Below are 27,346 nucleotides of genomic sequence, written 5' to 3'. Positions count from 1 at the left end.
GGAAGGAAAGCCCCAGAATGAGCAGCCCCCGATCTAGGGCCAGCAGGAGACCCGGGCAGCGTTGCGAGCGCCGCTCCGTGTTGCTCCTCCCAGGTGCASCCTGATGTCACTGCTGGAAAGCCAAGGCCAGGCGGGGTGGCCCTCGCTCTGCCCAGGAGCGCGGTGCGGGTGTGAAGGTGGCACGCGCCGGCGGAGGCCGTGGGACACAGCTCTGCCCGCTGCCTCGCGCCCCTGCGCCCACCTGGCTTTAAGGCGGCTGCGGGTCCCGAGCTCCCTTCGGCCTGTGCTGCCCCACGGCCCCCGTTTCCGCAGCCAGCGCGGCGCAGGGCTGCTGGCAAGAGCTGCCGTGTGGGCACGGAGCTCCGCGCTGCCGAAGCGCCTGGCGCGGCGCTCCTGCTTACTCACCCGCCCCCGAGCGCACGGCGGGTGCACGGCCGCCTCCGCCACCCCGTGCCAACCCATGTCGCCCACCCACACTTCTGCAAGGCCCCGGGCCCCAGCCAGGGACCGCTGTCCACCCTTTGCTTTCTTTCGGGAAGGGGACAGGGCCAGAGGAGCAGCCAACGCTCCCTGGGGCTCCTACCCCGGTGCCTCCTCCCAGCTCAGCATGGGCCCATTGGATAGGGTTGGGAATGGGCATCTGCTCCCAGGTAACAGCAACGTGACCTAAGCAAGCCTGGAAGACAGTGCGTGGGAAGGCAACCAGTCCCACAGGAGCTTTATGTTCCCCAAACTCTCCACACACTCCCAGMACTGGAGCTGGGAAGTGTCTMTTCAGAATGCAGACAGAAGAAGCAAGAGCAGGGCCATTTGCGGGGAAAATTTGTGCTCCACAAATTTTGTGGATTTGTGGAGCACCCTCAAACCCAGGACCCGGGCTGGCTCACAAGGACCATGTCATCAAGCCTGCAAGTGTAGGAAGTCCCACAGAGGTGATTTAAAGATTCACCTCAGCCACAGGAATAGGTTCACCCAGCTTGGAGCCGCAGCAGCCGGGAGGCTGAGCTACCCACAGCCTTCCCAGGAAGGTCCCCAACACCCTCCCCGTCAAAACACTGCCGACCTGCTGCGAGTCACCAGGCCAAGCTCCTGCTCCGGCCGCTCGAGGCCTTCCATAGCCAGCTGCTGCGCTGCCTTTCAATCCATGCCACCTCCTACACCTGAAAAGCAAATCAGCCCATTAAATAACACACGTAAGAGCATCACACAACTGCACAGGCTGAATTCAAAAAGCTACTTYGAGATTTTCAGTTGTCTCTATGGAGCCTGGTTAAAAGAGGGAGCATTTCCACAATCTTCACAGAATTTTAGGGTTCAGGGAGCAGCCACGGGCCGTTTGCCCCTTGCACCATCACTGACCTTCCCTTTCGAGCCAGCCTCTGAGAGCAGGTTRAGGCCCCCGATCTGCTTCGCATCCCGTTACTGCAGGTACAAGGGGTGCGTTTAGGCCGGACACAGGTGGAACTGGAGACGTGTGAAGGGCAGCCGGGTTCCGTCCCGCACTAACACTCCCACTTCCACCAGGGATTTGGAACCAAGGGCCTCGACGCTTTACTGGGCTGCCGGAGTCCAAGGGAGCCTTTGACTTCTTGTTGGACATTCATTTCGTAGAGACCCTGTTTACTGAAGACCTGAAGCCCGGGTCGCTCGGAGAGGAAACGACAGTGAAAGCTCCTGCTCTTGGTTTGCACGTTCGACAGAAACGTCTCCCGGCCCACGAGCAGCTCTGTCGTGCTGCGGGACTGCGGGCGGGCCAGGCTCTGGCTCCATGTCACACAGCCCTCTCCAGCCAGGCTCCCCAGCTCTCGGGAACCACATCAGGAAAGCAACACACAGGCCCAGAACCTCTATTTTTGAAAAGTGTTTACTCACATAAGTTGAATAAATTAATTTGCAAATAAAAATTAAACTACAGTATAATATAGTCTGAATAAAATGATTAGAACAACTACAATACAGGGGGTTCTTGCTGCATAAGTTTCAGTACTTAATGCATATAATCCGGAAAATGTTAAAATCAGTTATATTTCTATGAAAAGGGAGTAACAGCAGTTACTTGTACGTGACAGCTAACTGAACTTATAATACAGGTTTCCTGACACATGCATTTCCTGAGTGAACCAAACAATATATATTAACTTTTTTTTTTTTTTTTTAATGGAGAAACAACTGACAGCCAAAGTAAATAATTCATGACATCTAAGCAACACAGGTCTCTCTAAACCAGGAGAAGTTTCAAACAGCTTTGAAAAGAAAAATTAAAGCTATGCTCTAAGTACAGAAATTTGCTACCGCCAATGATACAGTACATATCTGGGGAAAGAAAAACCCAACAATATGAGGCTGTCTAAGAAGTGTTCAACTGGATGCTAAAGCATCAGGTTGTGCATTTGCCATGGAGCACTTAGCAGCAGAGCTGGATGCAGCGCGCTGGCCGCGGGAGGCGGCAGGAGGGCACCGGGACCGTCTCGGTGGCGCTGCACGGGACGCGCTGCCCGAGGCCACCGCCGATGGGCACGTGTGGCCAAGCCCCCCTGGGCTGCCAGGGGCCCGGCAAGCGCAGAACACGTGGGGACGGGTCCCCTTTCTGGTGCCTCCTCTTCCCCCCTAGACCCGAGGAACAAATGAGCCTTTTCTTCCAGGTTCGCCACTGTTTAAGACTGAACCCCCCCTCAGAAACGTCACTAATGTTAAATAAAGACATGTGTTAGCATGAAGGGAGAAAAAACCCTTAATCTAGACTAAGTTGCATATTCAAGGAGTCTGGTAAATACTCTCTCATAACCAGATCTCAAGTACAGTCCTACCAAAAGACATTTTAACAAGTCCTTCTTCGCTACCTTCCACGTGGTTAAAGCACACCTTCCTGCCATCATAACTTGCATTAGCTTTGTTTCAAAAGCATTTTAGCTATTCTAAGAACTCGGTATTTTAGATTAAAAAAGATTTTTCTACCGTTTCTGTCTCATCTCCATCTCCATCCAGAACTACTCTACACATTCAGCTGTTGGATGCAACACACTATGACCATGCTACTCTAAATGTTCTAGGTATTTTCAATAATAAAGATAAATAGAAAAGAGTTAATATACATGTTATATTTTACAATGTTTGCATCCAAGCTGTAAACTAAGGTTCTTGGAACTATTTACCCTCCATATACAAAAAGAATGAAACAACTTTCAAACATCATGGGCACATAATTCAAAACCATTACACCGAAGGCATTGAATTTCGCTCGACGCTTCCTTCGCCTCTTCAGAAATGGTCGTTACCTACGGAAGCAAGAGGTCCTCCCCTTCCCCCCAACTCTTGTTTCCAGACATTTCTTGATAGAGAGGGATTTAGCTGTTTTAACAACCCCCCCCAAATTCTTCATCTTAATGCAAACCAGCAAAGCCCAGAGAATACGAAAGAGTTTAAAAGCCAGAATCGCGTAGCTTATCAGTTTACTGTAGTCCTTGCTGACACGTGTGTTAGTCAAGAGGTCCTTGGAAAATGAGTCTGATGTAGCCTTGCTCACCAGCCAGCTGATGTGCACAGAAGGGACAGGCCGCGTGAAACGTGTGAGTACCRTGAGGAAGAGGAATTTGGGACCAGTAGGCAGTTGTCTTTTCCGAGCACACATGTCCGCAGGGGCTGAACGCGTGAGTTGGAGGTCCCGCGTCCACATAAAATCCCGCTTCACAGCCCAGCCACAGAGGCACGTAGGGACCCACGGAGCGGCACATGGGGCACTCTCGATCCTTGCCATCTCTCTCCTCCTTGTTTCCCCAATTGTGATAGCCGTGGACGTGGCCACAATTCAGGTACACCCAGGGTTGCTTCTCATCTACGACATCTTTTCTCTTCATGCTGGGAAACGCCAAGGTGTTAAATCCCACGGGACACTGAGGTCTCGCTGCGTTGATTTCTTGCCTTAGAGCCTCCAGGTGTTTGACGGTGGGCGTGCGGGCAAGGCCTTCTGCCGTGCGCCACAGCAACGTTGCTCCGCAGAGGTCGATTAAAGAGCCATCTTGGAGCTGGTTCGTTTCGTTCTCCACCTTTCGAAGGACGTGGGGGAGGGAAAGAGCGAGAGGTCACCCAGTAGACACTTTAATGACAAGCACCTGCCTGGAAGGTCTGGACCAGAAGTAGGAAGCACCTACTGTGATGCTGAGTGTCCTGTACAACCCACCCCTACAAAACCCAGTCTCAGCTCCTCTCCCATTATTTTTTAAGTCTATTCTCTTAAAAAGAAAATAGTTCAACATGCACATAAAGGCCACCAAAAACAGCTCCTATGCATCCCTTATTTCTGCTTTTAACTCCTTCCCAAGGGCTGGTACACTCAGCCTTTAGCCCTCACCATATTTTAACTGTTTCTTCACATACATCTCTACACTTGTACAACTAAGTTTCTCTGTAAAGAAAAGGAGTCATCAGGATATGACTCTATGATTCCCAGGCAAATGTATCACTCACTTAGATGCTTGCACTGTATTTTTTAGTAAGACATTCCAAGTCATACAAGATCAATCATCTCCTCTCCCAAGAATGTAGGCCTTGCTTTAACAGTAAAGGGAAAACTCAGAACACAAGGTGGAGACTGATAGCCAGRTACAGAGACGTGGCCACAAGACTGTAATTGTTCTTTATTATAGATTCTTAATTATTATATAGTAATGAGGAACCTAAAAAAGCATAAGCTTAAGAGGCAGTGCCAGGAAAATATTCTTTACGCACAGAACCATCACATCCTGCAGAAAAACACACTAGACTAGAGCCTTGCTGCAGGAGAACAGTCCAGATTCACAGTTAAGTACAAGTTTAGAGCCAAATTCTGCCAGTTGTTTGGGTTGAGTAATAAAGAGACACACACAGAGGGAGTGCAACAAACTGCAGAGACAGTCTATGTGCAGACCCAAGCTACCTGCTTACGGCTCTAGCCATTTTAAAGTTGCTGYGTAAGATGTTGGTTGGTGCTCTTACCATTTTACCCCTCTGCTGAGCTGATCTGGTTTCACGGAGGCTGAACACATTTCCGCACACAGATATCTCTCTCCACACCCCTGGCTTGGAGTCTTCAGTGAATCCGTTGCGGGGATGCATAACAAGAACTCCGTTTGTGGTCAGGCCATCCATCTGCCCATCTGATGTCTTCCACTTTGCAGCTTTCTCCTAAGAGAAATGACATCCATGAAGATTTCAACTTGTCTGAAGTTGAATTACAAAATAACTGAAGACTGAACCTGTATCAGCCTGGAAGAAGAAAATGTTCTCTTACCCCAAGGAAGATGTTTTTGGAGGAGTCAAATCCTGCAGCATATATTCTGGCTGTAAAAGGAGGGTTCCGCTCACATATGATTCTGCAGGCAAACCTTGATATAGTGCTCTGCACAGACTGTGTATCTGAATTGCTCTGACTTCCAGGAACTGTATCCGTCACGACAAAGTCTATAGGACTCTCTGTTGACCGACCAATCTGGCAAGGAGTAAAGCCACAGTGTTAAAAAAATCACTTTTGGTGTAGAAACACTCAAAGAAAAAAAATAAGTGACCAAGAGGGAAAAGAAAAAAACCAAAAAGAAAAACACACACAAGACAAGACATCACACTTCGACACATCCTCCCCTATAAATTTGGGAGTTTGAAGCTTCATTTGAATTGATGAGTTATTCCACCTCCATTTGACCAAAGTTACTGTGACGCCTAAGTACCACCAACTGAAGGGAGGAGAAACAAGAGATAAATAAGCCAAATTCAAAAGGATTTTTCACTGAAAGTTAGAAAGGTTTGACTCGGGTCAGCTGCGGTGGCTGCAGCAATGCCAAAACAGCCAGAAAACAGTAGTCAGATGGAAGAGAAGTGGTGCTCAGTGACTTCGCAAGCCCAGAATACTCTAAACAATGCCAGACTAGAGGGATGCACAGAGGTAGAGGACTGCCCACACCATGTCCACTGCCTCCCTGCCTCCAGCAGGGCTGGAAAGTTGTTCCTCTGCCAGAAAAGACCAGGTACTGGATGTCTGTGGCACAGAGTTTTACCTGAGTTTTGCAGTCCCATACAGCTCTACCAGTTTTAATGGACTTGCATGGAATCATATCATCCAAGCATAATGGGCATTTTATCCTTAGCCAGTACAGGAGATCCTAAGTCCAAATGCTTTTTGATAGAGGTTGGAGAGCTTTCAGGGAGGCTGAAACTGSGTTGGCAGAAGGTGTTTTGCTCCTCTTTCCTCGGCAGGATAATCATCGRTACCCCGGGGCTGCTATTGGCAGTTTGAGGCGCGCGCACGCCGCAGCACGCCTGCGGAAAGAACRGCTCCAGCACAAACAGCAGCTTGCGCTGTGGTTAGCTTGCTGCAGCCCTTGCGCGCTGCTGTAGGTAGGTAAGGAGCAGGGCAGCTTCCTCGACCACACACTAACATCCTCCCACCCAAGAGCCTGCAATGTCGTCACAGATAAACGCTGTGACAGCAAAATCTCTTCTCATAAATGAGCAACAACAACAAAATCAATGCCAGGTATCAGAATCAACAACTTGCTTAACCTCCCCCCCAAAATAAAACTCTTCCTTTTGAGAAAAAAACAGGAAACAATTACAAGATATGAGTGTACAGCACAGCTGCAAACGTGTTTGCGGTTCCTTGTCACAAGCACAGGAACTGCAGAGTTCTCATTCAACAGCATATCAGAACGGGGCCTCCTCTTTCAACACTTCCCAGCACTTCAGACATTTTAAAGATTCGGTGCCTATTTTTCGTATTAGTTGTGAKAAAAGCTGTTTTCTAAAACCACTTTGCAGTTCTACCCCACCTCCTACTCACTGACTCCAAATGCCTTCATAAGCACTTGTAACTTGGACTCCAGCATTTAAGTGTACTGTGCAATTTACTCCTCATTTTGCAAGAAGGGAATAGAGACAGGTTAAGTGACTTGCACGGTAGCAATCAAAGGCAGAACCATAATTGTGTGCATTAGTCACAAAAACAACTTTCACCTCTAACCAGAGGAGCCTAAAGGAGATGCATTGATATAGAGTTTTACTCATGTAATGGCCTTGGGAATTAACAGAATTAAACATCTCTGAATAATAAAGTGCAGAAAGTGACATTTGCTACAAATCTTCAAGTGGCAAATCTTGAGGTCTCAGGATCTCAAGGACCTCAGATCAAGAGGATGTCAACAAATTAGCATGGAGAATACATTTATATAATACTGTTTACTTCCCATACCTGGAACATATCTGTGTTGCTGTCATGGGTATATTCAACCACTACTGTCTGGGCCCGAGACAAGGTGTAAGAGATGCTGTGTTGGTCCTTGTTACTTATTGCCTGTGGAGAAACACCAGGTATTACTGAACACATGAACAACAAGTATGTTAAACAGAGCAGCAAAGCAGACAACATAACCAGGCTCTCGCTACGCTCTATTAATGCATTAAGTCAGATGCTTGTTAGTGACACACCTGCAGTTAAAACTTCACAAAAACCAGTCCTGCCCATGAAAGAAAGCTGCAGGATTGATTCAGCAACAGACCAAACTGGTCTCTTTACCACACGCTGCAACAAAACACGTGTAACCGAGACAGATATTAGTCATGCTTAGCATTAAGGCAGTGTTTGCTTCAACACAAAACACGAACAGAACAACTGAAACCAAATGCAACCACCTTGGTGGCCTTGTTGGCCTCAGCGCCTGCAATAACAAAATGAGGACCAAAACTTTATAATATAGACTTCCTTCTAGAGAAGGGATCTGAACTATTACTAAAATACAGCCATGGTTTATAAGCTATGTGGACAAAACTTAACAASCACTGCCAGAGAAACAGGGGAAAAAAACAAACTTTGGGTGAAGAAAAGAGCAATTTTAAATTTCAGTTTATTAGCCTAGATTTTAATTCTGGAGGTTTGTGCTGTACTTCAAATGGGAAAACCACACAGGAAACTACTTGCTAGTAATCAAGTAAAACTTCTATTATAAAAYGCTTCTAAAAAGCACTTGTCACTTGTAGGCCTAAAGAATTAGCAAAAATAATTGCTTTTTACAGAACTCCTAAAAATGTAACTGTCACAGTAACTTCAGGGAGCTACAGTCTTTTAATTTCAGAAGATTTTATGCCATTCTTTAGTTTTTAAGAATCAATATTCCTAAATGTCAAGGTATTTAGAGAGTCAAAGACCTAGCACCATGGTATTTGTTCAAGGATCCGATCTCAATCATGCTAAAGAGCTCTAAATAACCCTTAAGCACTCTCAAATTCCAATAGTTTTAGCGAGGGTATTTTGGTAGCAACACTCCATTTCCATGCCCATGGATCACCACAACCCAGCAGGAATTATTTTCTGGAGAAGGAACTCTCAGGGAGCTCCCACCCACTTCAGTTCACGCAGAGCTTTGGCGCAGGACCATTCAAAAGTCAGTTGCACATGAATAAAAACAGCGTGAATGAGTCAAAACAGGAAGTCTAAAATACTTTATTTGCAGTGAGTTTGGAAGAAGAATAAAATAGAAAGTGTTTTGCATGACTAGCCTACGTCCTGAACATTCACATGTTAGAAATAAACATCCTTTCTTTCTGGACACAACAAGGACTGGGCACCAGACTTGTTTTAGCAAATCATTTCTTCTAACACTGGTAAGCGTAAAAATCTGGTGTGTATATCTATCTATCTATATATATATAAACTCATATATATATATATATATTTATATATCAACCTTTCTTTTCACAGCCATAAGGGCTTGCTGCTTCTTAAATCATTTCATCCCTGCATAATAGTGGTGATTTCACTACATTCTTTAAGGTGCACTAGAAACTAGACTTAACTAGACAAGTCAAGCTTACCTTTGCTGCTTGAGGGGTACAGGCAATATGCACAGTGCTAGGCTTCACCCCGTTTGCCTTGGGTCTTTTAAATAAAGCAAATCTACTTTTTCTTCTTCCTCTATCTCCATTTGGGAGAGACCCATTGTACCTATGAAAAGGATATAAAAAAAATGAAATCCATCTTCAAATAGACTTCACTGTGAGTCTGTAGCTTCTCATGAGCTGCAAAAAGTTCTGTTTGAAGCACAAAGCTTCCTTAATTAGAATGCTATTGAAAAATTAGATTTCCAATTACATTTAAATCTGAGAAGTGGCAAACACAGTATTGGAACATGCCCAGAGAATTATTGCATGCACCCAAAGTTGCAGGACAGGCAGTGATACCCAAGTGAATCTCAAGGCTACTGTGAGCAAGCAGAAGAGACTCAGGTCCTGAGCATGAAACAAGTAAGTCAATATATTTACTTGTAGCTTTAAGTTATTAATTCACACCATAAATGAATGATTCCAAACACTCCCCAAGCCTGCTGAAGAGCTATTATTTCAAAGAATTTTGATTGAAATAAAACCCTGGGAGAAATACACAGGGTTTCCTCTGAAATATTAACTYAATCCAGCAGCAAACCTTCATTCCGAGCATGCCAACGTAACCAGGCCATGTCACCTACTAGGCTTTATAACATTCCTCTGCTTGCACTTTGGTGTTAGCACTACTTACCGCGTCTTCATAAAACTCCTTTCATTTTCAACTTCTAGAGATCCCCTTTCTACATCACCCCCCGAGCCAATTAGTGATTTCTGAAATCATTTTGGAAACGCCTCATAAATTGGCTGCCTTCACCATGAAAAACGTAGCTGGGAAGAGCACAGGAGCTGAAAACAAGCCSAAATGCACCCAACAGCTCAGCCCTATCTCCAGGCTCTGTTTGTCAAAGGTCTGCATGGCATGGAGTGGTTCCTCCACTCCATGGACCGAGGACATCACGCATAGCACTGGTCCCTACCAAAATCGGGACACCCTCCCTCTTAAACCTTCGTTTCTCAAGTCACTTACCCCAATACGATCAATTCACCGTATTTCACTGGTGCTTTTGATGGATGATTTTCTTGATCAGGAGAAAACATGGGCTTAGCTAATGACTTCTTCTCAAATGTCAGGTCTCTGATCAAGAGCTGTGGCACGCTTTTTTCATTATTTCCTGTAAAAACAAAGACAAAACAAATTGTAACAGAGAAGACTCACATTATCTGCTAAGCAAATCTCCACACCTATCTTTCAGCTTTCCTGATACAATAGCTACATTTTGTACTTGCTATTTTCTCACGCTTTGACTCTTCCTGAACTCATTAAGAACACCATGTATAAAAACATGATAATTTAGTGTGCATTGCCCGGAACAACACAAGCACAAAAACATACAAGTGCATTTAAAAAACCTCAAATAATCTCGACGGAACAGCCACACTTATTTTCATTCATGCTAATTGTTCAGTATAAATGGTATGCAGCTTAATTCAGTATGTTGGTGTCATTACTGAGAGACGGACAGAGGGATCAGATTTAATGGAATAAAAAACCACCACAAATCAGTTCATAAGCCCAAGAGACAGAACATTTTCTGTGAAACTATCTGATTAAAAGCCTTYAAAGTTCTGGACCTGCAGACTGCAGAAAGTTATATGGCAACTTGATATTGAGCCTATCATACAAGTTGGCTTAAGCACAGACAAAAAGAACTTGGAATCAGATTTCCAATGAAAATTCTGATTAAAAAAGTTGTTTCAGTACTGGTTTGACAGGAACTGTTYGGGGTCTTTTCCAAGTGATCTCATAAAGACAGAGCGAATGCAGAAAAAAAGAAGTGAGAACGGTCTCTCRACACCCAATTTTTGTAGTATTTTTGGTTTAAGGAACCATTCACACTAGAAGTCTTCACAGCTCTTGTACCAATTCCTCCTTAGTAACCTTTCCAAWCCCAGCTCTGACCCTGCCATAGAGGAAAACTACCAACACTGCACTTCATCAATACAGGCTGAAGCTGATACAGTTTGTTTGAAGCTTTCCTTTAACAGGACAATCCCACGTTTCTTCCAACTCCAAAAGCTATTAAATGTTTTTATTCATCATTTTCAGTATTAACCATTAGTGTCTGCTGCTTTCTGTTCAAATAAATACACTGGTGCCCATGGTATTTCTTACAGCTTGTCAATTTAAACATCTTACCATCTTCTCCAACCTCATCAAGGCCTTAGGTATTAGCAGAAATTATATCATGCAGATTTTCTCCATGTACATCTCCTGTTTTAATGACAGAGAAAATGTGCTAGTTCTTGACAAAAGCAATCTTACCTCGCTTACACTCATTCAGGAGTTGATCCAAATGACACTTTTCCAGACCCAATCTCTCCTCTCCTTCATCTCAGAGGAGCTACGGCTTCAGCATCTGGGATACTCAACTGAAGCCTGCATTTAGCAGGTGCACAAAATGCCTTATACTGATAATATTGTCCCCAAGTGTTGCTCAGGAATAGCAGCAAGAGCACAGAAGAGTATGAATGGGTAGTTTGCTCTGAAGCATTCCTAGACCACTGCTTTATATGTAGCAGTGACTTAACTCAGGTGGGTCAAGGTACTTACTCTTGCAGGTGGGCTAAAGGTTTTACAAGGCAAGTGGCAACTCCCAAGTCCCTTAATATAAAGCCAGCTTATTACCGCAGCTCAGCAAGTTTTCCCTTTAAACTTCTACAATGAAAAATTTCAAGGCAGTTTATCAGATGAAACTTGGGTTGTGAAACTCCTACTCATCCCAGTAGTCATAACACATCAAAGGGGAGATGGGCCCCCTGATAGAGGGAGCCCCGGGACATGACTGGTGCTTGCAGACACCTCTCCCCTTGCTGCCCCCCACTAMCTGGGGGCTTCTTAGCTTCTTCGCTCCACAAGAGCAGCCCCCAAAGCCAGGTACATGCTAGCAAAGACAGACACTAAAGGTCCGTATTCTGGCAGTGACGGCCGAGGATGGAGCACTGAGTGGTTAAGGAAGCTTCTTTAGCAAGATCTCCTCTGCCTACAAGCATCACGATGTATTTCTCATGTCTAGAAAGCTATTTCCCCAACCAACTCGAGCATTTCTTGCTTTGATTTGTTTTCAATTGTCCTCGCCAGTGTGTACTAGCAAAACCAGGAAAAAACTGCATCTATATGGAGTTGCTTACATGCAGTCTTGAAGAACCCCCCTGCTGTTTTAACCTCCTTCCCAAACGATGAAACTGTTTCTACTTGCATATTGATCTCAGCTAGGGCATGCCACACGCACCACCTACTCTTTCCTGCCTACCGCAAGCAAGGGCTCTCCTTTGACCTCACACCTAACCACTGACGGGAAACCCTGCAACGGGACAGCGCGGGACTCTAAACCTCAGCACCGGGGTTAAAGAGAGAGAAAGATTTAAGCAACATCCACCCTTCCTCATGGTGTTCAAGAAAGGGAGCACTCCCTTCAAGCGGGTGGCGAGACAAAGCATTAAAATAACTTAGTATTTGCCATTAGCATGAGAAAGGTCTGTCACAACCTCCCCTCTGTTCACCTAGAGAATAAATTTCATTGAAAGCCAAAAAGATAAATCTCCTCGTCACAGAGTCAGATTCTAAGTCTCATTAGGAGTAATTACAGGCAAACAATTAGGGGACACTCCTTTAACAAATTACCCACACAGGCGGCCRCTGCCTTCTCCAAGGGGCACAGCTGAGCAGAAACCAAAGAAGGAGCCATGAGACTTGCACGACACTTCACTGGTGCTAACAGTTCACCAGAAACAAATTAATTCAAGAAAGAGCTGCTACTGCTCAGCTCCTCTGCAACACCTTTTTGCTGCTCTTTCATAATTGGAGAAATGCAGTCAAGTTTATTTYGGGAGCCAGCACAAATGGAAACGCACTTATTTCACCCGAGGAAGCCTCAAGAGTAAGAAATCTACAGCTATCATTGGTAGTAAACCCTGCTTTGCCCTCAGAAGCAGGCCTTGGATAGTCCAACTTGTTCTTCGTGTGCCTCAGAGCCTTGGTGCTGCACATACCACCTTCGCAGAGGGGAACGCCTATACCTTGAACTCAAACACATCCAGAATTCAGAGCACCGACCAAATTCCGTGCATCAGATATGCTGCTTCTCACACTCCTGATCCGCTTGATGTATTACACCCCAAGGGAAAGCTCACTTCGGTTTGTCCCAAAAACTAGTCCAGCGGAAACCTGATGCCAGTGAATAGAACTCAAACGATCTTCCATGCAGAGAAGTACGGCACAGGATAACATCTCCACCTCTGAGCTAGAGTGGGCTTAGACTCCTTTAAAGCTAGACAAAAAAACCAAGAATTTACAAAAGGGAATTCTCTTGAGATGTGAGGAAAGACACACTGCAGTCACTCTACTCTTGTTGGCTGAGAAAAATCTGTCCATGTAGTACTCTTATTTTTAAGAGCGCTGAAAACTCCTTAAGGAGTTTGGAAGGGCTATTTCAGTAAGTTGAAGCACTGAACGTGGCATTGCAAGGCCAGGGGAGAACTAGGCGACTGACTGCTAGAACAAAATGTGGGCAAGTTAACTTTCTGTCGTGACTATTAATTTTGTAGCAGCAGCTCAGACCACAGCTGGACCGGGCTTCATTGAAGCCGGCTCTAAACACCACAGACTGCTCCGGAACTCCTTTGAGGCTCTTTTCATCACTGATGAGGAATAAGGTAATTACAACATCCCAGCCTTGTCCTACATTCTTCCAAAATCACTCAACTTGCTGCAGCAGATGGAATTTTCACCTCAAGAGCTCTGCTTCTTGGTTGGAGAAGGCAGCACAAAGCCTGAAAGCCCCTGTCTGTGCAGAGTCCTGCGTTCCTTTGGAGAGCAAAGCAACCTGCAAAGAGAACAGTTTCCAAAAGCCACTACTGCATTCGTTAGAGGTACTGCTCAGTGAGCACGGCTGCCTGCAGTTAACACACACTATGATAGGCACTAATTAGCCTCCTTGGATTGCAAAATAGGAAGCTGGAATACAAAGAGAAAGTGAACAAGTAACACCTTTTTACCCTGAAAACTCCTTCCTTTGGAGCCACGGAGAAAAACAATGGAATGGAAATGGATACCATCTAAACTGAAAAAAGGRATGTTAAATTCACTTAAGAAGGGCAACATGAGTTTCTTACAAGCCTTTTTTCTTCTTCTTAAATAGTCCATTGGGTCACAAAAAGCAAAGACTGCTACAGCAGAAGGCCAACCACATTCCCTACTGCCTTGAGTAGGAACAGCCATACAGATCACTGCCCTCTCTGCCATCACGCCCMAACCGCTGGATTTGGGGGCTCTGCTTTCTGGGAAGAGCTGGCAAACCACATATTGTTACAGCCTGCAGTAGAAAAAGGGCTAACACTCACTGCTTAACGTTTGTGCTCAATCATTCAACTATCTCTGCTGATAAGAGGCAGCATTTACACTTAAGCTCTTGTGGTTTCTATGGAGAGTCTTTAGATCTCACTGGGGCACAGCACCTCGCGGCATTAGTAAGTCGGCAGCTTTCAGAAATGCAACTAGAAGAGCAGTATCGGAAGGGTTAAAATGGTGCAGGGGGAAGGGAACCTTAAATTCAATGAGCTCAAGCAGAGATTCATTAAACACTACTGTGCGCTAAAAATACTAGAATAAAAGTCTCTTTGTAATAAATTACCATCATTTTCTAAACACAGAGCCAGCATTATAGGCTGTTAGCAACTGCAGCTAGCGCCAGACTAGCCCTTTTCTAAAATACTGCATTAAAAACCACTTCCACAGTATAAAAAGAAGTCCTCTGTCAATGAGTAAGTTAAAATATGCTGATTCAAATGCAGAAAACGTGCATTTCCCCATTTTTATATAATAATCTGCTGTATGTTCTATAGCTGTGTATTCCAAGGCTTGGGGGTTTTTTTGGTTTATACGAAAAAGCGTAATACAGCTCCTCTTTCTTGGAGTACAATTTGCTATTTGCCGTTCTCTGTTTATAGCCCTTGCAGTTCTCACGTGCAGCTCCCTCGCTCRGTGAGTCTGTATTAGCTCCAGGGGGGTACAGACAAAACGGACCCCCACTCTTGTCCGAGATAGGGARTGACAGGGCACGAGGCAACAGAAACTGCAACACAAAACTCCRAGTAGCTGCTAGGAAAGCAAAATTTAACGGGCTGTGGGATCTCCATCCTGGAGACRTTCAAACCTGCCTGGCCCCTCTAGGGCCAGACCAGGAGATCCCCCAGACCATCTCCTGGCAGAAACGATTCTAGGACTGTAATTCATTCTAGGTAGCTCCAGACATTTTAAAGAAGCAAAAGACAGATGAAACACCTCCATTAATGCTAAAGAAATAAAACGTTACTCTTCTCTGCAGATTTTGCCAGTTGTTATGAACTAAGCTTACTGGGAGGCAAAAGCCTAAACTGGTTTTTGAACATCTAGACGGAATTGTGACAACCTGACCAAACACAAAGGGGACCCAACCTGCCAGTCTCCATTCAATGCTTAAGCTCCTTGGTCACCCAACCAACTTTTACTAGGCAATCTCCCAAATGCAAGATCAGAAACCAAGCTCTCCTGTTGCACACACACTATTTCAGGACTGTATTTGCTTTTCTAGGGCTGTCTTGCCTCTTCAAAGAGGATCTTGATTCCCTGATCTTAAGGTCTGGAATATCAAAGCCAAGGCAACTTGGAGAGACAAAGCTGCCACGTGGAATAGTTGCAAGTCTAGAAGGAGSAAGAGGCAACAAGTAGTCAGAGAAGTAAGAAGAGCACACAAAACACATAACACTGATTTACCAACCATAATTCCCACATTTTTCTCAGTTTTCAAATTTAAAAAAAAAAACAGCCGTATTCTTCCATGGACATACCCGGAGCTTTAGGCTCTGCAGGTTTTATATTGCCCTTGGGATATCCAGTAGCTTCYGTCTATAATTTGCACTCTCTACCATAGATGTATAGGAAAGGTGTAATGATGTATTCAGAATCCCTGCTGCTTTGCATCAGTAGTGCTATTTTACCTATCTAAGGAAGGATATTTCATTTTCCCCTGCTGCACAGAAATGTTTTCTATCACCTAAAAAGATACTGAAGAGGTCTGGGAGCTACAACAGCAGCCCAGCCTTTTGCCTTTGTATGCATTATTCTTCCCTTAGTTTGCAACTGTTTACCTTTACTTTAAAATCTAAATAAGCTTAGTCATACACTATACACAAACAAGTGGCGCTTCATTTTCAGTGCTTTCCTGTCTTTACAAAGGAGAAAAAACCCTACAACCCACACAAGGTCAAACTCTGAAACGGGCAAACAGTCTTTCCTGCATAGGTTAGTGAACATAAAACAACACAAGCAAAAATATCTGCTTCTGTGTCCCGAGAGCATCAGAAGAGAAATAACAAAATGAATCTGTAGAGTCCTCAGCAATTTTCTGAAACCCAGGAATTGTGCAGTGAAGACAGACATCTTTGTGTAATGAGCAGGGCCAAGTTTTGGAAYAAGGCTCCTCTTATAGGCTCGTATACGAAACCTGTACCTGCTGAGTACTCAAAAATCCCACTCCTTCCCAGAAGATGGAAAAATCATCCACGTAGCYGGGCCAGCTTCAGCTCAAGGTCCTACAAACTTCAGCGCTGTGATTCTCAACTGSCGGGGATGAGATCAGAAGGTTGCCAGGCACATGAGAGCTAAAGAGAAGCCCTTACGTAACAGATAATGATCCATTCTTATAGATTGACAAAAACCAATTCTGAAAATATTCTCCTGAAAGAAATCTGACATTTTTTTTCCAGTTATGAAAAGTAACAGCTGATCTTCCCTTGAGGAAACCACGATACCCTCCTACAGGTTATAAATGATGCAATTCAGACTGTGTGTGGGAAGCTGAAAACATTTGTCTTTTAGCACCAGGTGGCTATTTTAAAGCTGTCACTGCACTGTTATCTATAACCCTAATTAGCCAAGGGAAAAAACTCTCCCCTGGTTACAAACTGCTACATCCACATGCAGTTTACAGTCCTTGCCATCCATGTCCACCAAGGCAGCTTTCAGATCAAGCTGTGACCAAATATAACCTCACACGGCCACACCAGGGCCGACTAAGAGCTCTGCCTGCTGTACCAGCAGGCTTACAAGTAACTCACGTGAGGAGCTCTTAGGAAGCCTAATTTGCAGCTTTCTGCACAAGTTTCTGGTCCAACCTGCATCTTGACTGTTGTTTCAAACTCTAAATGTGGAACAAAGGCAGTTTTTATTTCTGACTTCCTCGAGGTCAGAGTCCTTTAATATTACTATGGTCTTTACAGCCTTCAGACAAACCAGACAATGTTAGCCAAAACCCACGCAGTCGTTGCAAGCGGGCGAGAAGAGCCCAGCTTCCACACATGCACTGATGAGGAGTTCATGCCCGAGCACAGGCATTCTGCAACTCTGCTTGCACCATAGAAACACCCAGTAAACCACACTTGTTAGAGACACAAAACCCTTCGTGTAACCTGCACTTTGGGTACCTTCCCCTCGCGGGGCAGGCAGCCTGCAACCATCCCGCCTGTTCTCACATTTCACTTGGAAAACTATCAGCTTCCCGCTAAAAGAACACCGCAATGGAAGAGGCTTCACAAGAAAGATTGAAGCAATATATCTGAAGAGAAAAGCAACGGCACCCAGGCACTTACCGGGATATTTTGGTATTCTCAGTACTTTCTTTTCCATCGTGTAGAAGAAACGCTCCAAAACGCACAAAGGGCACCCGCCGCTGCGGGTGCTTGTCCTGGAGGTGACGCACGCGGGCGGGCTGGGCCCTGCGGAAGTGAGGCGAGTGCCGCCGTGCCACGCACCCTTGGGAAAGCCCTGTCGCCGCGCCGTGAATCAGGAGAGGGAAAAGGAAGCAGAGAGAGGGCTGCAAGCGGCGCTGCTCGAATCCCAGCACTTCTCTGGATGCCGACAGTGTTTCTCTGTGAATGTTTCCTTCACAGCTCGTCTTACATAACTGTACCCAGGCATGCTATATTTTTTWAATTTTTAATTAGCGCTTATTAGCTCAGCTAGCTTTCCTCACCTCCTCCACAAAAACAATTTCTTAATACAGTAAGAATTAAGCCAGCAGAAACGTCAGGCATTGCTAGCCCTGCTTTCACTCCCATCAGAGAAGGTGGCACATAGGGAATATCTACACTCACCTGGGTGCAGCCGCTTTCKGGTGCCACATTCCCATGGCCAGGATTCCTTAACACTTGGTTCTTATAGGATGTACACATAGGGAGACAGGGCTGCATGTGTCAGGGCTCATTCCAAGCTTGCCGTGCCAAGGGGAGCTCATTTAATGCACAAGCCACAAACCAGCAACCGAGTTATCACATTGCCTGCATCGCGGCCTTGCACAGGGGTTCTCAGCAGGTCAAGCAGGTTGCGAGCACAAATTTGGCCTTTTCATCCTCTTTTGCATCACATCTGTAGTGGGACTAAGATGCACAAAAGGATGTCCCCCTTTTTCAACCTACAGCCCAGTGTTAAGCCCCTCTAAACTGTGTGTGCTGTGAAATGATTCTGTCGCATGTATGGAAAGTGAACCATGGAACTCCTTGCCATAGGCTGTACTAGAGAATAAAAATAAATGCAGGCTCAAAGACACATATTTTCTATGAAAACTATTAAGCATGAAAGCACCATTTTTGCTCCATAAGTCATTGCGCCCCAGGCYGCTGAACATTGTGAAGAGCTTTGGAGAAGCATCGATAGACGCACGCTCCCTTACTCTGCTCTTCTCTGGGCTTCCCCTTCTGGGCAGAATGGACGGAACACAGATCCTAACTGCCGTTCTAGTCATCTAGTCTAGGAGGAGGATTGCTGAACCAGTAGGAACAAACCAAAGGGCAAACCACGCACGCAGCACAGACCTCACACGGCCCCCAACAGCCCAAATCATTTTCCTACCTAGTGCTCGTGGGGTTTTTCTGCAAGCCAGCTGCACCCGCACAGCCAAGAGGACAGGAACCGCCTGAATTGGTTACGTCACTAAAGCCAGGAGCTCATTGAGCCACGTGAGGATTAAAGTTCTGCTCTCCTCCCTGCCAGAATCAACTACCTCACTGTACTGGCACATGAACCTGGTTTTTCCGCTGATAACTATTAGGACCTTAAAATGCACCTTTCACGGTGATGGCAGAGTGCTCTAATCCTATTTTTCCCCCATCAGTATGTTTTCTTCTTAGCCTTACACAAGAGTTATGGCTTTTATTCCATTTCAGCCAAAGTTAAGTGTTTTTTTTTGGTTGAGTTTTAATATCAGGTCTGCATTTGTATCACTCAAAACAGGTATGGTCACAGTGGCACAAAAGATGCTCTACACTGGTGTAAGTTACTCCAGGGATAAAGTTACTCGGGTAGGGACGCTCTTAGCCTGCATTATTCATGTCACAGCAGTTACAACACTTGAGCTACACTGTCCCGAGAACGCTTACTGTGAAAAGCAGCACGTGGATTAGTTTGCTTGGAACAGCTCCTTTATTTTTATTTCATAGATGCRTTTCAGGTGGTGCAGACAAAGGTAATACACCCATGGACAGTGCTATGTTGCAATCAGACATAGCTGCAGTGCGCAAACACCCCAAGCTATTGGGGTTTGATGCAGACTCATTCATCCTAACGCRCTGCCGCAGGCGGCTAGACCTACCCCCGTTCTCCTTCCCGCAGATCACATCCATCTCGGTACCCCCTACTCTCAGCTCAGCAACCTGGGACACTCTGGAGTTCAGTCTCCTGCTGTCAGACCGGTACTCCRCCAAATCGCTTCTCTGGGGCTGAAAGCAGAGCTTGGTTGGGTGCATTTCACCCCAGCTACACTGCAAATGCCTGTTTCAGAATCTCATCCTCCCGAGGGCTCGAACACTTTGTTTTGCAGCTTACGCTTATTCACAGCCCTGCTCTAGTCATCTGCTCGTGTGTCAACATTGTCCTTTACTCTCAAAGGCAACACTTAATTATTTCTACTGTAGCTGCAAGAGCGGCGCACGGCGCTGGCGCCGCCAGCACTAGCTCACGTGTGCTGTCACCAGCCGGGTGCTGGACTGTCCCCTACGCAGAGGTGCTGCCAGCCACGCCAGACTCAGGTGCTGGAGTCTGGAGCACGAGATATCACTGCTAATCTCATGAARCAATTCTTCAGTGCAGGGGAGGCTCCTGCCTTGAGGCTGTTAAAGAAAGAACATGACGATACACCCCTTTATATGTGACTCACAAGCAGATGCTGTGCATTTTGATAGAATTTCATGACTTCACAYGACATTCAAAACGAACATTGAGGAGGAACACATTTCTAGCCAGAGCACAGCCTTGCAAATATGGACAAAAGCTAATGTTGGGATCTCTGAATATAGACAGCTAAGATGTCTGAGGAGCCAGTTTAACCCAGTGTTAACCCAAAATCCTCAGTGGCCCTAAGGGGAAAGTCTCTGTACTGAATATTGGATATATCAGYTTCTGAGAAAAACCCATCTAGGCTTTTCAGCCTCCAGCCTGCTTGTGCACTGTAACTGCCATAACCCTATTACCATCGAGTCAGTGGGTGAACGCTGCTGTAAGCCAGCGATACCAGACAAACATCTCATGCTTCTGAGAGCATGAATTCTGTCACAGCAGCCCCTTGAATCTAAGGGAGGGTGTATGGGGGAAAAAGGGAAGGTTGCTGACTGGCTAACCCCATCCTCTGACGCACCTTTCACTGCCTTATGTCACAGGTAATCGCTGTGTAAGGAGTTCCCAGCTTATAGAGTTTAAGTTGTACTACGCTGTTTAAGGAGATTAAAAATGGGAGAAAGCTGTCTGAAGCCAAGAACATGCTAATTAGAGCATACAATAGAGAAGTTAATCAAGTAATCTGCAGGAAGAGGAGGAGGGAAGGAAATGACCTAATCCCTTGCAGACCGTGGGGTGCCGAATGAGAACTAAAATTCTTTTAAGGGCCAAGCAAACAAAGATCCCTTGTTTCATGCGCAGCTTCCAGGGCAGGACAATTTGCTGAGCCTCAAGCCACCGTGACAAGTCAAATGTTCAGCTTCATGATATCCTCCACACGCTACCACCTCTGGACTTGGAAAGGGCTGGTGAGACAAATTTATAGGAAGGCAGAGAAAATAAGAGAGGTCTTTAAATTGAATCTTAATTTCCACAGCCACAGCAAATTCTCCTTCAAAATAGATTTGTCATCTCTGAAACATCTACCATCCAATGACCACAGTGACCCATGAGTGACCACGGAGCCTGTTGAACATGAAAACCTTTCCAGGTCAGAGCTCAAGGTACAGTGACAAGTCCAAAAAGATCCTCTGAAAGCAAAGGGCTTTTAAGATAGCCCTTCCTGCAGCTTCTGATGCTTCAGGTTATTCTGGAAAAGTGCTGGGCCCCTAGTATCCAGGGCTGAAAGGATGAAAACTGAGACATCACCTGAAGGAAACACGTTCAGAAACACGCAAATGCATCAGTTGTCTTCCCAAGGCACTGAACTTTGATTTTCCCAGGTACCTGGAAATTGCTACTGTAAATGATTTTTTTTTTTCCCCTGAATCTTGTAAAACTCTCCAAGCCAAACACTGTGTCTGCAAGTTCAATTAACCCAGGCTACGCACTAGCACCTCCTCCAAGAATTTATTAGCTGTAGTTCTGACTTCTTCGACAGCCAAACTCAGCTTCTCTAAGTTTCAAGCTGTTCTGTTCTTTTTTTCCCAAAAATTAAGAAACAGAGACCCAATTCAAATTCATTTCTAAGAGGTACTTTTTGCTGCTTGCAAATCTTTGAAGGCACTGAAATAGCAAGAGGCTGCATTGCTAAAAGTTTCCTTTCCTACAAGGTCAGACTGTTTGACCAAAAACTTCWTCCACAAAAGTCAAGGCACTCACTAGCAGTGCCACAGATCTTTGCTTCATGATGAAGCTAAAAACAGATTAGAAAAAAAAGGTCAGAGGTTTACTCAGTTATAGAAATTTACCTAGAAATATTCAGCGCTGCCATGCTGATAGTTCCCCTCGCCCTGCACTCTCTCTAGGAAATASTCTGATCAGGAACAAGGTTTAAGAGCTATTCGCCGTAATTTTTATTCTCAGCTTCCACACCACACAGCTGGACATCTTAAAAAAGCAATTACCTTTTCATCTAGAAAGATCCTGGAGGCCAAGCTTCCAGGAGAAAGTGTCCCTTCTGTTTTGTCCCAAATTCCTCACCACCCTGTTACTACACTCCCAACATTCACTATTTTSAGTGCAGTTAATCTGCATTTCCTATTAAAAGTGTGCTAGGGAGCCTCCATCCTGCTCTACTAACCCCTGCATATGACCTTGCCACGTAGGAACTTCAAATTTGGATATTTTGAAAGTATTCAAGTACTTGGGTAGYAAACCTTGGATATTAAAATACCAAAAATACACTGCAAGCTGTCTTTTAAAGCAAAAAAAAAGTTAGTACTTTCATGGTTATCAATACAGGGAAGACACCAGCACAATCTAACTTGTCAGTGCTTAAATCTCCACATTAACAGCCTTCTACTCAAAGCAAAGCAAGCTCAAATAGGCCTCCTCACCCTCCAGCTTCCTTAGCTCACTTACCAGTTCCTACTCCGTTATTGTTCAGAGAGAAAAATCCCCTAGTATTTGATTATATCATCTTTTGTTTTCCTTGAAAATCCCACGGGCAATGCCTGACTTGGCATATCTAAAAGTGGCAGGACTTTATTTCTCCCACTTCTAATCCAATTTGGATAAGAGGTTTGCTGCTTAYATAAATAAACCGGCAGTTGCACTCGAGAAGATGCAGCCAACACCTCTTTGCCTCTGTGTAGGCATCACCATCTAACACTGTAAAAGCTGGCTCTCAAAGAGGGGCAAAGAAAACATTGCTAGGGAAGCTACCCCTACATTTTATTCTTTGGTCAACACAGCAATCCAATTTCTTCTTTGCAGGTGCAAAGCAAGCTGGTGGGAACTCTTGGCTCTTTTTCACAACTCGAAATGTAGCTAAGCAACAAAACTTGAAATACAACCTTTTTTTTTTGTGTGTGTGTGTGTGTGTGTGTAAAAGGACATTTTTAGGAATTTTCCTGAAATTAATTGTAATTAAACAAGAGAAAGCCAAGCAAATACCGCCACAGCAATGCTGGCAGAAATAGTGACCCAATGCAACTCAGTAAAAACTACCATATATTTTTTTCTCTGGGTAACATTTGGCATCATAGTGGGCATTCTCACCAAGAAGAGCTGAGGATAGAACACCTCGGCCAAGGAGGCTGAGATAAGATGCTCTATTTCTCCTACAGAGACTCAAGGGACTTTGGTGCTACCATACAGGCCAATTTTAATTAAGAGCTAAGCAAATTGTTATGTTTAACATTTTGCCTTGGAGTTGGAAAGCTTCCAAACGTACAATTCGCTAAGCACACTCAGACAAAGGATGTGCACTTCAAACAAGAGACACTATCCAGCTGAATAAGGCAACTGKTGTTTTTTTGAAGAGTTATTATGGTCTTCAGCTACAACCATAAGATCTCTGACGGTATTTGCATATACCATCAGCGCGAGGTGCACATAAAACCCTTTTTTTAATATTCAGAATTTTTTACTGTGACCACAGCATGTTCCCACCATTTCTAATTATTTTTGCTGCCTGTGAGAGTGCGTGGTTGAAGAAAGCAACGTGGAAGTCTAGCCTACAAAGGTAGAAGCACCACGACTAAATGATTTTAAAAYAAGGGACAATTCAGATTATCTGAAATAAAGCAGCATTTAACATTGCTTTGAAATTAATTCCATATAATTTACAGCACATTTGCTAACTAATGTGACTGGCTGATTCCATGCAGATTTCTTCCTTCCTGAATCCTGAGGAAGAGCTTGACTGAAGTCGCTGCTCTGCACCGTGTGCGCTGCAGATATCTCTACAGGCTACTAGAAAAACACTGTTTGGGCATCACTGCCATCAAGTTCATCTCAGGTACTACAGAAACGTGGAGTTCCACTTTTTTAGAGCAAGAAAGTTACCAGTAATCTGATATGGTGGAACAATTCCGCTTGCTCTGGTTTGAGCCAACCGTTAAGTGCAGATTGATTCATTGCAAAAAAAATGGCCCTTGTGAAATAATCTGCGTGCGTTTTTAGGGATAGACTGCCTCTCTCAGGGCTGATATTGCTTATGAACATTTTAAATTGCTACCAGCTGTTCATAGCGAGCACATTTGTGTCTCACTTGCACGTATTCATAAAGGTTTGCRGAAAGCTGCCCCATTTGCCCTGTTATTTGCCATGACTCTCCTGCTTAAGGATCTCTCCCATCACCCATTTGCAGAGGAGAAACTTCATGTAAGAGAGGCTATGAACAGTCGTCAGCAAGTTAGCACATGTTAAAAAGTTACCAGCCAGACTTAGCAGGGATGTCTGACCACGTTCAAGCTCCTAAACCCATGCAAATTTTAGAGGAGAGAAAACATTTAAACAAGCCCATTCAAGTAGTCAACCACCCAAAACATGCAGCAAATAACACTGAAGAACTACCACTACTATAAAGCCAATATAGTCAGTCTCAGCACTCAAACCAGAAGGAGTTTATAAAATACTGGGCAAGAGGCTAATAGTTTGTCAGGCAGAGCAGCAGACACAACTCACAGGACAAGTGGCTGCCTTTGCAATAGCTGGCATGGGGGCATTCCTCACTGCAAATCTGCAAAGGGAGTTTTTTACTTAGAAGCTCATAAAAATCTTCTGGCACTCAGTTTGACTCTGGCAAGTTCACCACCAGTTATAAAAATAATACATATTCACTAAGAATGAAGGAAAGAAATCACTTTCTCTGGCTTCACTGCCACTGATGTGCTTTAAATCCTGAAGTCATTCTGTATTTCGCAGACAGCAGTGCATGAATTTTACGTGTCCCCCAAATAAACTCTGAACTATATAATTATTGCAGATGGACAGGGTAAATTTGGCCTCCGATTTGCTTTTTGGATGTAGCTTTCAGGTTACAGAGTCTGGTATTGCTTGCAGGTCGCAGGGGAGACGCAGTGGCGATTTGGCATGGAGACCTCTTCCAGCTCTAGCACGAGGCAGGACAACAGATTAAAGGGGTTTTTTTTTTTTCCCCTCAGTCACCTCGAGACATTTGTAAAGCATCTGTCTCCATTTAAGAAGCTGTGCTTCCACTAGAGCTGCTGCTTTTCATTTCTGTTTCCACTACAATGGTGACACAAACGTCTTGGTCAGAGAAAATAAGCTTGGGAAGGGAAAAGAAAAAAAAGAAAGCAGGAGCTAAGAGGAAAAGAAGAGCAGATAATGATGCCCTAGCCCYGCTCAAACGGCTCCAGAAGCAGTTGGAACACCGCAGGACCAACATAACAGCTACTTCCCATCAAACAGTTACTTCACACGTGTGTTTTTYAGTGACCACTTTAGAACTAACTGAGGCTTTCTTCTTTTCAGAAGGAGCATTTCATTTTTACAGGAGGAAAAAAACAYGGACAAAAAGAATATCTTTTCTAAAGAGCCTGTTCAGAACCAATTTGACTTGAGTACCTTTTTTGTTGGGAAAGTATGGGTTAATAATAGGGTAGAAACAAATTCTGTATCAGTAACATCAGATATATACCTATATATTAGCATAATTCAAATCTAATGAATTAGAAAAGACCCACACCACATTAGAAATAAAATGAGGAGCAATAAAAGCCTTAAAGATTTCTTTCTAAATACTTAGGAGTAAGATATAAGCATCGTAGACAAAAAGCACAAATGCACTGATTTACAAAGCCTCAGTCACAAAACCCGTCCAACTAGAACAGTCAGCTACACTTTAACTCCACAGCAAAGTGCCTATGGACATAAGCGCTAATAACTAGGACTAACTGCCCATTTTTACTTAGTTTTGCTCCTGAAAGCTATTTTTACAGTTTATATTACACCTACGCACGCCCATACTTACACATTGGGGATTTTCACAAGTCAAAATGTGGAAATAAAGGTGCATACTGACATGTTCTGGGTCTCTGTGGTAAGGACAGCATCAAGGCAAGCAGTAAAGGGAAAAAGTTAGAGAGCTGTGGGGTTCCCTTTTATTTCTAGACCTGTCTTTTGCACATCACCCTCCAGCAGCTCGGCAAAGCGAAAGGCTTAGGACAATCACAGCGATCCGTTTTCCTCTCAAACATCCCCACATTATTTACAGCTCTCTTGAAAATTACCAGGTTGAAATCATCAGGGTTTCCCAAAAGTTAAAGCATGTAAATAAAGTGTGAATAAAAGGTACCAACTGGATAAAAAGAAAAAGAAATACTAAAACAACCCAGTCCCAAAAGAATAAAGCTATGGCTGTATGCATTAAAGAAAGCAAGATTTATCTTTACCTTTGCACATAAAGAGCGAGAATCTAGAAATTAAGCAACAGTATCAGAGCAAAGAGGTGTCAAGATCTTACAATAAAAATTCCCACTGAAGTGGCAGCCAAGCAGAATCAAAGATCCCAGGAAATACTTTTTTCTGTGAACTGGAAGTGACACTGCATCTCTTGTCCACTAATAAGACACAGCATAATCTAAAACAACTTCTGTGAACACAAGACAGCATCCTTTGACAAAACTTCAGCCTTTTGAATAATTATTTGCAAGCTCAGCAGGCTCCAAATATGTTTAATTAAATTTTAAAAAGTACTCGCAGCCTGTAAGCTTAGCCCCGAGTAGAAAACTGCAGCAAGATCTCCTTCTTTCAGAGGCTTTTTAAACTGTGCCAAAACTATTAGTTGAAAGAAAAATCTATATAAAGCCATTATTAAAAAAATGCTACATCACAGGATGGCTGGAACAGCTAAGGAAATGGTCAGGGAGGAAGGATTATTTCCTGGCACAGTAATGTAGCAAGAAGTGTGTTCTCTCACCCTTTTAATTTTTTTTTTTTAAGCTTTAACAATGTTGCGCAAAAAATAAAGCTGAGTTCAGCTCATCTGCTGAGCAGATGATCAGTGCTCATCGGCAACAGGCATTGTTTCTAGACATGCTCCCAAAGGCAAATCCAGCAAAAGCATATTTAGGAAGAAACTGCAGGCCACCTTCAGCTCCTGTTTACCTCGTGCCACCTCACCAAACCCTATGCTCCACTATGCAGGGGCAAGGAACAACTGCACTGAAGGCAACCAAGTTAACCACGTAAGCAAGATCACTATCGGCCTACCTAAGCGCGACTGCGCTAGAGCAGAGCCAGGCTGTGTGTGTAATTTAAATCACTGTCCTGATTTTGGATAAGCCCCAGACATTGCAAATAATTACAGCGCAGCCAGAAACAATGCTCGGTATCAGGTACAGCAGTTTTGTGCACTGCTTGTCTAAAGCGATGAAGCTTCTCCAGCCATCAGCTTCACTAACGCCTTGGTCCCACGACTCTTGCTAATGCTAAAATCTGGTGTGAGTATTTTGGCTTACATGCAAATACTCGAGCACTACATGATCTCTCTGGCACATTGCAGCTCAC

The 27,346-nt window shown here is 44.5% G+C and overlaps 1 protein-coding gene across 2 annotated transcripts in view; it reads right to left on the bottom strand.

The window, feature by feature from the left end:
• Nucleotides 1–1,897: 1,897 nt before the first annotated feature.
• PELI1 (pellino E3 ubiquitin protein ligase 1) overlaps nucleotides 1,898–27,346 on the bottom strand; it is a 37,362-nt gene continuing 11,913 nt past the window's right edge. For both annotated transcript variants that reach the window (XM_026034001.1, XM_026034000.1), the window contains exons 2-7: nucleotides 9,872–10,016; nucleotides 8,836–8,965; nucleotides 7,217–7,318; nucleotides 5,267–5,464; nucleotides 4,972–5,160; nucleotides 1,898–4,043 (exon numbers count right to left, since the gene is read on the bottom strand). In XM_026034001.1, the coding sequence (XP_025889786.1) occupies nucleotides 3,477–4,043; nucleotides 4,972–5,160; nucleotides 5,267–5,464; nucleotides 7,217–7,318; nucleotides 8,836–8,965; nucleotides 9,872–9,942 (1,257 nt within the window). In that variant the 5' untranslated portion in view covers nucleotides 9,943–10,016 and the 3' untranslated portion in view covers nucleotides 1,898–3,476. The remainder of the gene's footprint in view (nucleotides 4,044–4,971; nucleotides 5,161–5,266; nucleotides 5,465–7,216; nucleotides 7,319–8,835; nucleotides 8,966–9,871; nucleotides 10,017–27,346) is intronic.

This window comes from Nothoprocta perdicaria, unplaced genomic scaffold (genome assembly GCF_003342845.1).
Source record: "Nothoprocta perdicaria isolate Ctin4 unplaced genomic scaffold, notPer1 scaffold_138, whole genome shotgun sequence".
Classification (NCBI taxonomy): Eukaryota; Metazoa; Chordata; class Aves; order Tinamiformes; family Tinamidae; genus Nothoprocta; species Nothoprocta perdicaria.
This window is presented reverse-complemented; position numbering and strand designations above follow the sequence as displayed.